At 38.4% G+C, this 12934-nt stretch overlaps 1 protein-coding gene across 3 annotated transcripts in view; it reads left to right on the top strand.

Annotated features, from left to right (window-relative positions):
- Tpr2 (Tetratricopeptide repeat protein 2) overlaps positions 1 to 12934 on the top strand; it is a 63895-nt gene that overhangs the window by 28785 nt on the left and 22176 nt on the right. For all 3 annotated transcript variants that reach the window (XM_081760594.1, XM_081760590.1, XM_081760591.1), the window contains one exon: positions 5206 to 5324. In XM_081760594.1, coding sequence (XP_081616720.1) covers positions 5206 to 5324 — 119 coding nt within the window. The remainder of the gene's footprint in view (positions 1 to 5205; positions 5325 to 12934) is intronic.

The following is a 12934-nucleotide window of genomic DNA, read 5'->3' as shown; positions in this document are numbered from 1 at the left end:
CAAAATCGAGACTTGGTAAAACAGAACAAACCTAACACAGACAAAAACTTTTATAGTTTGTAAACAATTCAACACCACTTTCATATTTCTATCTTATTTCTAGCCTGAGTTATCAATTTCTGTAATCAGGGAAGGACTTCTCGGACACCCTGTATGTTATGCTTTACAAAAATACGTTGAATTTTTGTTGAAAGTTGTGGAAAATAAGGAATTCCAATCCAAGTTTTTGCTTCTTTGGAAGTTACCGTTTTGAGGACTTGCAGCGATCTACGTGTTTGATTAAACCATTTTTGTAAAATACACAGCTTATAACCGTTTTCTTGTCCTATATTATATAAAAACTATATTTCTTCATTGAGATCTTTTTGCCGGTCACAAATTAATAATGCTGTACGAAAGTTCTTCCCAAATATTGGCCTTGTACATTGGCGGATGAGCTGACTGTTGATGTATGTAAGTAGTGCCTGCATTGGGTTTTTGGTATACTTTTGTAATAAATTTATTATGTGATCGGGTAATCAATAGGTCTAGAAGTGGAAGGCCGTTATCAGATTCACGTTCAAGGATGAACTTCAGCCTAGGTTGCTAATTGTCCAAATATTTGTGTAAGTGTATTTTCGTCACGAACAAGTAGTAAAATATCATATAACGGTAATATCTAACGTATTTAAATGTGTCCTGCCGTAAAATAGACGTTTCAATTTGATTTAAAACGATATTTGACAATATTGGGGATAATGTGTTACCCATGGCTAAGCCATCATTCTGAGAAAAGTAATGATCTTCAAATTGGAATATATTAGTTGTTAAACAAACCTCAAGTAATTGTAATAAAAAAAATTAGTTTCATAGGAAAAGCGCCATTTTGTAATAACCAGGATCGAGTACTATTGATAGTAAGTTCCAGTGGTATGGACGGATACATATCAACAACGTCTATGGAGGCAAGTAAAATGGTATTGGCATTTATAAAGTGTCGGGTTTAGCGCTTCATCTAAAACAACATTCACATAATACAAAACAGGTTAAGGTGATAGGTTCAGCAAAATTAAAAAAAAAAAAAAAAAATCGGGAAATTAAAGAATCGTTCTTTATTCATAAATACAAACCTACATTGAACATTGATACTGGCAACATTGATCGAACTTGGGTACCTACCTTTGATGCATGCTTTGGATCTGGCAATAGTGGCCTAACATAGATACCGCGTTCTTTTTTTTTTTCAGTTCATTCTTTTTTCACTCTGCTCTGTTCATCTCAGGATCTTTTTTGTACGTTACTTTTATATAGTGGTATGTATTCCTGGTTTTACTCCTTTTATCTCCTTTCCGTTTTAATCCTTTTTACCTTGCCACTGAGGAAGGAACCAGCTGAGAGTTCCGAAACGTCAAAATCTTTAAATTTTTCAAGGGAGGAGTCATTGGTAAGTAGCCAACTTTTGTTAATTTTGAATATCCCCCCATGCGCCCATGTAATTATAAGCCCTGATTAGTTTGTGACGCAGGGGGCGCCGTGGCTCAGTGGTAGAGCGTTCACCTCCGGTGCTTGGGGTCCCTGTTCGATCCCAGCTCGCGCCGTGTGGACTTTGTGATGGACAAATACCGTACTCGTGGGTTTTCTCGGGGGTTCTCGCGTTTCCTCCCACTTTCGTCATTCCACCATTTCATTCATTTCTCATCATCACCGTCTCCTTTAGCCTAACCGGCAAATGCGTGGGATATATTTGGTCTAGGAATTAATTCGTGCGGTGGTACGCACACATTGAAGCTGTAGTACAAACACAAAATACATAAATACCTTAAGAAAAATATTGTCCATCGCTAGCCACCACTTTCGCCCATCTGTCAGGCAATGTACGGATTCCGTGGCGAAAGAAGTCCTCATCCTTGGAAGCGATCCAGTCAGAGACCCATGTTTCGATATCTTCTGAAGAAGTAAACCGCTGTCCAATCAAATCGTTGTTCATGCAATCGAACAAGTAGTAGTCCGAAGGAGCAACGTCTGGTGAATACGGCGGGTGGGGTAAAACTTCCCATCCGACATTTTCTAAATAGATTTTGACCGGTTTTGCGACATGTGGGCGAGCGTTATCATGTTGAACAATAAGTTTATCATGTCTGTTCTCCCATTCTGGTCGTGTTCTGGCCAGAGCTTGCTTCAAACGCATTAATTGTCGTCGATAACGTTCTCCATTTATAGTTTCACCCGGTTGCAGCAGCTCATAGTACACCACACCTTTCATATCCCACCATATGCACAGCATAACCTTTGCACAGTGAATATCTCGTTTTGGTTGTGATGGACCTGGTTCACCTGGTTTCACCCAGGCCTTTTTTCGTTTAGGGTTCTCGTAATGGATCCACTTCTCATCACCCGTAATAATTCGATGCAGAAACCCCTTTCTGCTCTGTCGTTGAAGCAGCAATTCGCAAATGGTTTTTCGTCTTTCAACGTCTCTGTCTTTCAATTCATGTGGAACCCAATGTGACATCTTTTGAATCATTCCCATGGCTTTCAAGCGTTTGGAGACTGTTGTTTGATCAACGCCTAATGCTGCTGCAAGTTGTTCCTGCGTTTGACACGAATCCTGCTCGAGCAATGCTGTCAATTTTTCGTCTTGAAATTTTTTTGGCTGTCCAGCTCGCTCTTGGTCTGCCAAGCCGAAATCACCACTTCTAAACCGTGCAAACCACTTCTGACACGTTCGCTCAGCTAGAGCATGGTCACTATACATTTCCACCAAAATACGATGACTTTCAGTCGCACTTTCCTGCATGTTAAATAAAGTAATGCAGCAGGACACCCCGCAAAAACACTTTATCAGGCACAAATTGCGCCATGTTCACTTCACTACAAACTGGTGTTGTTGACGCTTTAATCCACTGCCCTATACTAGGAACGATACGCGATGACAGGGGTTTGCAACACATGTGTGGATACACGGAACTGTGGGACGCTCCGTTCGTTGCGCCATTTCTTGTCCACCCGCACGAATTAATTCCTAGACCAAATAAAACTCAGATTTCATTTTCATAGTTTGTGACGCATGCAATCAAGGCCGTAGGCCGAGCCAACAACTGGGTCTTGGGACGAAGTCCCAAGCTAGCTGTAGGAACCTGAAAGGAACGCTTGTTTATCGTTTTACATTAGTTGTCCCCGATGGCAGAACTTTCCTTGTCTTTCTGCGATGAGCTTTTGTAAATCAAAAATTTTCTGCAGGAATTCCAAAATAAAAAATCATGATGATACTATCATGTTTGTATTATAGCGTTACATGAAGCATGGTAAACAGTTTTCAGTGGTATCCCTTGTTCGAGTTAGCCTGTGAAGTCATATTTTTTTGAAACAGTTTTGCTAAAAGGGCAGGTTTAAAATATTTATGATACGACACAACGTATTTTGCAATGAGAGCACCTTTAAGTTTTTTTAAATTTGATGGGAGTACATTTAGGATAATGTATGTTAGCTGGTCTGTTGTTCCTATATCACCACTTAATCCATGCTTTGCTGCTGGTCTTTTCTCCATCACATTTGTAACCACTGAACCCCAGCTTTCACATATGGCCTCTGACAATAGTTTACTCAAACAAAAGATCATTAGCTTTACTGCAACAGAATATTTGTGTCGGAAATTGTTACTATAACTGTAAAAAGTCTTCAATTTAAAAAGAAAAAAAAATCCTTCATTTCTTGAGGTTGGTTATCAAGTCCTGTGTAGATTTAATGAAAAACTTGTATTAAAAAAATAATCTGTCCTGATCTATATTTATCAAAAACTGAAATGGGAATATATTCATAAACTCAAAGAAGTTTGAAGAAGACGGAAAGTTCTGCTAGCTATGTTTTTCCTTTCGCAATTTTTTTGCGATTACATCGCAGATCGCGGCATGTTCTGCTATGAGGTAGTTATCTTACCCTCCCCCCACCGAAAACGTCGAACAGGTAATGACATTTCTATCGCACCTTAATAGTCCCTCGCCCTCACTCGCCTCTTTTTGTTTCCACGCCCCCAAATGGGGGGGGGGGGGAGATCTCGCCCACGTTGCGCATCACCACGGTAAATAGAATAGCGTCTACTCCGCGTGTTGTGTTACCGAACACACCATGTCCGGCGTTGTTCCTTTGTCTTGCTCCCCGACGCTGCAGTGGGAATCACCATTTTGCAGCTCTCACCCCACCATTCGTACGTAAGCCCTACGTGACACGTCGTCATACATCTGTGTCACTTTGCACTACTCCTACCATGTCTGCTTTGGTGACCACCCGTCTTTCTGTGTGAAGTCCCGTTGCGCAGTTCCGTCTGCACCATTCGGGTTGCACCATCGTTTCCCTTGGGTCTGATTTTCATTCTTTTGTTTGGACCGACGTCCATATCTCTCTTCGTTCGGGAGATATTCTACTTCGCCGACGGTGTGCGGCGCTCTTTGGCCCGGTTCCTGCTGGATCACGCCGCCATTGTCGACCTATGTATATGGGCTTGTTTCCTTGTTTTCAGTTGTGGAATCACCTCCCGATGTGTCTTCCTTCCACGTCATATTCACCACTTCATGTTTGGTCACCTGGTGGTCATGCAATCATACATAGCGGATATGACGGTATCCACCATTTCGTATCTGTGTGAGATCTCGACATGGCACACACGATGTATGGTTGTCAGGTGGGAAACCTATCCATTCACGCCTATTCTGACGTTTCTTTCCTTGACATATTCTCCGGGAATCCCTATGTAACTGCGGGGAATCCCTCCGCACGGATTTCACGATTGTGACATAAGCATTTTTGCATAGAGCAGGTTTTGTTTCTTTGAGAGGACCATGCCGCCTTAGCTCTATCATTCACGCTTGTGTCACTATAGCGGTCTAAAGTTTTTTTTGCCCCGTTTTCGGCGACCTATAACTCCGAAACTAAGGACTTTTGACCTCAGGTTCATATGAATGTTTTTTTCTTAATTTGATGTGAGGAATCACCTCTCGCAGTTTTTCGATGGAGTTCTGAACCATCCTATATATATATATATATATATATATATATATATATATATTAGTTTATTTTTATTAAGTGAAGAAGTAGAAATTGTAACTTAGCAATGGATACTTCACGTTCACTATTAACATAATACAGTTTTTTGTTTCACTTATCGTATGCTAAAAGTTCTGTAATTGATGAATATTTTTAATTGTTTTTTTTTTTTTTTTTCAATGATAGGTTGTTTTCTGCATGGATAGAGCAATGGACCAGGCAGTTGCGTGTCCAAGGTTTAAACTAATGAAGGCGGAGTGTTTAGCACTTCTTAAGAGATACCAAGAATCACAGGAAATCGCAAAGTAAGTTGACTGCGCGCTCTGTGTGTAAAATCAGCTTAAATTAAGTGTAGATGGTAGTATAAAGTTTTATGCTTTGTATTATAGAGAAACCAAAGTTCATTGTTATTAAGACAGTGGCATAAGTATCAGGCATTTGGAGTGCACTTCCTTTGATTCGTCTGCTGATCCAAATTACATGCAATTTAAGCAAAGCACAGGTATATCACATTATTTTGGGAAAATATTTTGAGTAAGGGTACATTACATATTACTGTTCCGTTCCGCAGCAATATTTTGACATTGCCATATCACCATAAACTTAGGCCGTGTCCAAAATTGCAAAGTGTACGCTCGAAGTCTACAAATGGAGTGCACACTAGATAGTGTACACTTCGTCAAATTAAATTTTGATCCGCACTTCGTTCCAGAGCCTCATCGTGGTGGAACATGGAACATTGACGACAAAAGAAGAGAGAATTTTGGTTGCTAGAAAAAGATACTTTGTGTGTGTGTGTGTGTGTGTGTGTGTTAAAGATGAATGCCTTTCCAACTGTATTAAAAATAAATATATTGTTCAGATTGACATTATGAGGCAACCACAAAATGACTTAAGAGTTTTTTATGTATGCCAACAGCTTCAGCTTTGCCGTACCTGCAAATGTTTGTCATTTCGGATCTCTCACGCGCAGATTAACAAGAACGGAGCGTAAAGGCAATCTATATACATAAAATTAAAAATCACTATGTTTGTGACTCTAAGTCTCCTGAACCGCCCGACCGATCTCGATCAAATTTGTAACATGGATGAGGTTCGAGGCTGGGCTGGTTTTAGGCTATTCACTTTGATGGTAGAATTGAGGGTTAGGGGAGGGGGGCGGTAATAACAAAAATAAGTAAAACTTAATAACTCGAGAACCACTCGACCGATCTTGATCAAATTTTCAACATAGATGAGGTTCAGGCCTGGGATCGCTTTTATGATTTAAAATTGACGGAGCAACGTAGGGGAGATATATAAAAATCAATTTATATAAGACTGAAAGTGACTATTTTTGTAACTTAATAACTCTTAAACTATCCGACCGATCTCAGTCAAATTTTCAATATTCATAAGTTTAGGGGCAGGGATTACTTTAGGCTATCACTTTCACGGTGCAACGTAGGGGAGGGGGACAGAAATTTAAAAATGATAAAAAATGACCGATATTAGTGTTGAATCCATAGTTTTGGGGGTCGATGAGAGAAACAGTGACACTTGTGATGCTGTTTCAATCCAAGTTTAGCCCTGATGGTTGGGGAGGGGGAAGGAACAACATAGGGGAGGGGAATAAACATTTAAAAATGATCAAAAATGATTAATATTAGTGTCGAATCCATAGCTTTAGGGGTACCAGAGATTAACAGTGACAATTCTGATGCCGTGTGCAGCAGCACGGAGGAGGGGAGCTATATATAATAATAATCGAAAATGTCAAATATTAGTGTCTAATCCATAGTTTTCGGTATCATTCAGATGAACAGTGACATTTCCGATCCGGTTTAAATCCAAAATCAGCCCCGCCACTTAGGGGATGAGGAGAAAGAGATATATAAAAATGATCGAAAATGGCCACCATCAGTGTCGAATTTATAGTTCTCTGGGTCGCTTAGATGAACAGTGATACTTTCGATTCCGTTTAAATTCAAATTCAACCCCGCAACTTGGGGGAGTGGGAAATATATATAAATGATGGAAAATGACCAATATTAGTGTCGAATCCATGGTTTTCAGTAGGGATGGCCAAAATTTTCCGGAATCCGGATTCCGGAAATTTTGTTTTCCGGAATCGGAAAATTTACTTTCCGGATTTCGGAAAAATTCCGGAATTCAAAAAAATTCCGGAATTCGGAAAAATTCCGGAATTCAGAAATCCGGAATTCGGAAAAATTCCGGAATTCGGAAAAATTCCGGAATTCGGAAAAGATCCGGAATTCGGAAAAATTCCGACATTCGGAAAAATTCCGACATTCGGAAAAAATCCGGAATTTAGAAAAAATTCGGAATTTTTCCGATTTTACTTTCCGGATTCCGGAAAGTAAAAATTCTGGAATTGGCCATCCCTAGCTAGTAGCTGTTAAAAGAGAAACACAATAATGAATATATATACTGTATTAGTTTCTTGGAGTTGGATATGTCTTTATTACTTACGTAGACAATTGCTACTGCAGTTATTTACTGCTTTATGAGGAAGGTCTTATTTTCACACACAAAAAAGTCGCCGGTATGTCTCAAACATTATCGCGTTCCCACCCGCAGCTGCTCCAAAGCACTGCAAACTACTTTTTAACCAGGCGAAAGGCAGCGAAGGAAAAGAAATCTCAACAAATATTCTAATAACATTCGCTTATTGTCAACATACCTACAGTGAGCGCAGAAAGTGTTCGTACCCCGTGCATACTTTATATTGAAAACAACTAGCATGAGAAGGGGAGGTGGAAAATATATATATAACCAGAATTAAGACTATACATTCATACATTTTATTTCTATATACAAGAGAAAGGCCAAACAAACACAATCACTGTTTTGTTCAGAAGAAAAGAGAGAATTCCTTTTTTGTAAACGCAAAAAGTCACCGTACACTTATGATTGAATTAATGCTTATAAAGTATATTACGTTATTTGATATTTTACGGGATTACCCTGTGCGTTAGTGATTGTCTGTAGTCTTCGTGGCATTGATTTCACCTGTAGTAGTTCGTAGTTCTGTAGCTTCGGGACTGATTATGTCCCATTCTTCTTGAATAGCTTTTCTCAGGCCTTCTTTAGTAGAGTAGCTGTGCCTTCTGATTCTTGTCTCCAGAACAGACCATAGATGTTCTATGGGGTTCATGTCTGGGAATTGGGGAGGTGTGCGAAGCTGTTTCAAGGTATTATAGAGTAGCCACAATCGAGTATTTTCCGCTGTATGTTTGGAGTTGTTGCCTTGCTGAACAATAAATTGTTTTCTGCGCACTAGTATGGAGATTTTCCTTTAATATGTTAATATACACTTTGTGGATCATCACTCCATCGATAAAGTGGAGACGACCCACTCTTGAGGCACTCATACAACTCCAGAAGAGCACGGACCCTCCTCCGTGTCTTACTTTAGGGACTTGATTTTGAGGATTCATCTCTGTATTCACCTTGCGCCATACCATACGCCTCCCATTGGACTCGATAAAATTAAATTTACTTTTGTCCGAAAATATGATCCTATTCCAGAAAGAAGCCTGATCCCTTATCTTTATACTCTCTTTCAAACTTTAGTCTCTTTATGCGATTTGTCTTGTTCACCCAGAACATTTTCCTGGCTATCCGACCATGATACCCTGCAAATATTCCGCACTGTACTGGCTGATACTTTAACACCGCGTGTTTCCAGATCCGTTGCCAATTGCACAGCACTACTTTTCGGAACCTTTTTTCTTTCCCTAATAATGTAACGTTTATCTTGTTCACTCAACACTCTCGGTCTTCCAGTTTTTGTTTTGTTTTGTTTCGCACAGTGATAGAAACATTATACATCGCAATTATTGTTTGTACTGTTGAACGAGGCCTGTCTGCAAGGTTTGCTATCTTTCTCAAAGACTTACCTTATGCAATTTAATAATTACTTTTCTTGTCTCCTCATTTGTTTCTGTTCGGTTGCTTCCCATTTTGACAGCCCACCGTGCAGTTTTTTCACTCCTATTCACAACTAAACTCATTCTGTTATTCGTCATGCTATACAGAGGTATATACTCAGGTGAATACTAGTGAACCCCAGTTGTGGTATCTTTGTTTCGTATTCGTACGATCTCTTTTTGCGCCTACTCTATACACTTTCTACGGAATTTATTTACTTTCTGACCATTAAACTTGTCTTTGTGGTTCTTTATTGATATATTCATAAAGCTTAGTTTTCATTATTCATATTGTGTGTGTTATTACACTTCTTAAATTTTCTGTTTCTTTTTCGCAGGCATTCTCGTTTCAATAGCATAGGTGTACGAACACTTTCTGCGCTCACTGTATGTACAGTAAATAGAAATTTATAATTTTCGACTTTACGAAGTATACAGTGTAATTGTTCAATAATTAACATAAGCAGGCATTCATTAATTTATATTAATATAATAATTAATAAAACTAATAAGCGGGTGATTGATGACTCAGTGGTAGAGTTTTCATCTATGGTATTCTAACCCAGGACATGTGGGTTTTCGATGGCTAATTTTGTGTTCGAAAATTTTTCCGGTGGTAGGCCTACTCTTGGTTCCCTTTCTTATATTTGTTCCATCATCACTCATTAACGAATTTAGTTTATCAAAACTCTATAGCCATATATTCATTCTGTCCGTCAGTGAAACAAACAGTCTCAAGAACTATCTGATGGATTACCATCAATTTTGGCCACGATGTACAGAGTCAATAGTTAAGAATCGAGTTCCCTGATGAATGTAATATTCAAACCGGAAGCGGTACAAATCAACCATTTCCGGTTTTAACGTTAATCATTATATAGTAAATATGGTAATAGATAGCGAGAAGCGGTTTCCAGTAATCGACATATATAACATTCATGTAGTTAGAATGTTACCCAATTTGTGCATCTGCTGAAAATAATGAGCTTAGGTATTTAGAGAGCATTTTCCGCTTTAGAAAATGTGTGCTTGGTAAAGAATGTAGAGAATTAGCTGAGTCAGTCATGTAGCTAGAACATGGTAATAGGAAGGGGGGGGGGGGGTTCTGTCACGAAATACTGTGGTTATTTAGCAGGGGATCAATCATTCTAAACTATTTTATTGGCAACATATATTGGTTCGTTTAGCCAAGATTTCTAATGGAGGGATGATATGAAATACTGTGGTTACACACCAGAGGCTCGATCAATCTAAATATTTTACTGACAACATACCCATATTGATTGGTTAGGACAATAAAATGAGGATATATTAGTAAGTATTTTAATAAGAAGCTATGAAGAAATCTCGAGTAAAAAAATATAAAAAAGTATTGAAAAAGATATAGTCTTCCAAGGTCATTCGAACGGTGTCGAGAATTTTGAGTCTGGGAAATTTGCGCCCTACCTCAAGAACAGGGAAAATTGCGCCTGCGATGTACCTCCACCGGGAAGTTTGAGCCCTGCGAAACAAAAGAACCTATTGGAGCTTACGCATTTGCTCGGAGGGGCTGACATTACAGCATAAACAATCCTCCCCCCACAACCATGCCATTTGTGATTTATTTTCATTGTGGCTATATAAGGGGAGAATAAACTTCAATATAAGCCAAAAGAACACAACGGATCAACGCAATCACTGCTTCTTCCAGAGATGATTTTGGGGGAACACTGGCCTCCCCAGAGAACTCAGAGTGCCCCCTCGGAGGAGACCAAAAGAATACGTCTATAATATAATAATAAATAGAATAGTACCAGCAGTGACCCCCTCCGGAATACTAAGTGTGCCCCCCGGAACATTTTTTCTGAAAGGACGACTGAACGCAATTATGTGTTTGAAGTGTAATTCCAGCAAGCAAACACACTGTACATAGTTTTCTTGATAATATTACTGAACTGATTTTACATTCACTTTACATTTTCTTTTCTATATTTTGTGTCCTAAAAAGCCAAACAACTCGCAAGAATTGTGAACAGAGATATCTGGGTAGAGCCAAACAGCCTTTTGTAGATTAAATTATACTCTTTGATTATATTAATAAATAATTATATATCAGTCATTTATACTTTTATTGTAAATTTTGTAGTATAATGAAAAATTGTTTGTATGGATTGCCCTTTAGTGAACTAAAATTGTATTTTTTTCATTTGTTCGGAATATTATAACGGATGGAGTAACTCACTGAGACGATGAGAGGCAAGCCTAGTTCAAGTGTGAGTGGAAGTTACTTTACACAATACAAAAATAAGTTGAATTGTAGGGCGCTAACATCCCAGTGCAAATATATAGCCGGCGCATTTTCCCCTCTTTTTGCGGTAGGGCGCAAACATCCCAGTGCAAATATATCGCGAGCGCATTTTTTCCTATTTTTGTGGTAGGGCGCGAATTTCCCGGGTGCAAAATTCTCGCATTCAAGGAAAATATAATGTCCGTGAAGTTGACAAGCCACTTATGTCAGACTCCAATTTCGACTTTAAACGTCGCTAGTGCTATGTTAGTGTTCGATAGTGACGCAAATCGTTAGTACTCCACAGATAACGTGTGCTTTTTAAATAATGGATAAAAGTCTTCTAACTGCATGCCAACACGCCCACTTCTAAGAATCATCTCAAAAATGAGGTTAACCGTTAGAGCAAGTAAGTGTTCATTAGTGCCATTAACATTAGCGTTAATGCCTCCATCGTACGACCCTTTGAGTAATAATAACACAACGCTATTTGCTAGTCTCAATGCGTCCCTATATTCTCGCGAACATTCTGACATGCCCAAGTTAGTTACTTTTTTTTTTGGCAACTATTGTTTACCTGTTATTGTTTATTGTTTATTGCCAGTCTGCAGAGTAGTCCTTACATTAATATGCCATTGTCCTTGATAATCATTGCGTATTTACAAGCAGTTTGTTATTACTGTTAGAAGATATCAAAAAACAACAGATAAAATCTACTACATAACGGTTCATATTTTTCTTTTACAGTACATAAACGATTAATAATAATAATAATAATAATAATAATAATAATAATAATAATAATAATAATAATAATAATAATAAGACTATTCCAGCATAAAAGTTATCAATTGCATCACACTGGCAACAAGCGACGCATATTTTAACTTCATAAAAATTCGTTTCTCACTATTTTCTGGAAAACTACGTATGATAACATCTTCATTATGTCAAGTTGTTTATCTCAGTGTGATATATGTCTTACCTCTGGACAATATCACAGTAAAACAAAAATTAAATATTAGGAGTACATCGTACTTTTGGACTATATCTCATTAACCATGGGAAGATTGAGTAGTGTATACTTTAGGATGTAAGTTTCAGCTTAACTTGCATCATACATTCTTAGGATTACAAAAAGTAAATTTGTTCGTTTGCATTTGAACAAAATTCTTAGGATTACAAAAAGAAAAAATATTTTTTCCGAATTCCGGAATTTTTTCGAAATCCGGAATTTTCCGATTTTACTTTCCGGATTCCGGAAAATAAAAATTCCGGAATTGGCCATCCCTAGTTTTCAGGGTCGCGGAGATGATCAATGATCTTTTTGCCATTAAGAACGAAAACAGCATATATCACGGGTAGTAAACACATGAGATACGGAGTTGTGCATTTAAATTTTCGTTTCAACCCAGAGAAACGGATAATATATGCTAGTAACTATATACATAGTATGTTATGTGCATAATAAATTCGTAACAGCATAAAAAACACTAAACTGTTGGCGAAGTTCTTCATTAAGAATGCTTGAGCGAGGGAATATTTATTAATCCACTGGGAGAAGAGTAGCACTGGTAGTTAGAGCGCTGATGACATTGTTGCGAAGTAACTTAGGAATTTCATTGCAAGTGAAAGCAGGCAACTTGCAAGAGCGTTAGGACACCGAAAGTACTGAGGAGAGCGCAAAACTACTTTGGTAGATAGTTCATATGTGAGT

The sequence above is a fragment of the Thermobia domestica genome, chromosome 1 (genome assembly GCF_964235325.1).
Source record: "Thermobia domestica chromosome 1, izTheDome1.hap1.1, whole genome shotgun sequence".
NCBI lineage: Eukaryota > Metazoa > Arthropoda > Insecta > Zygentoma > Lepismatidae > Thermobia > Thermobia domestica.
Note: the sequence above shows the minus strand (reverse complement) of the source record. Positions and strands in the feature narration are given on the sequence as shown.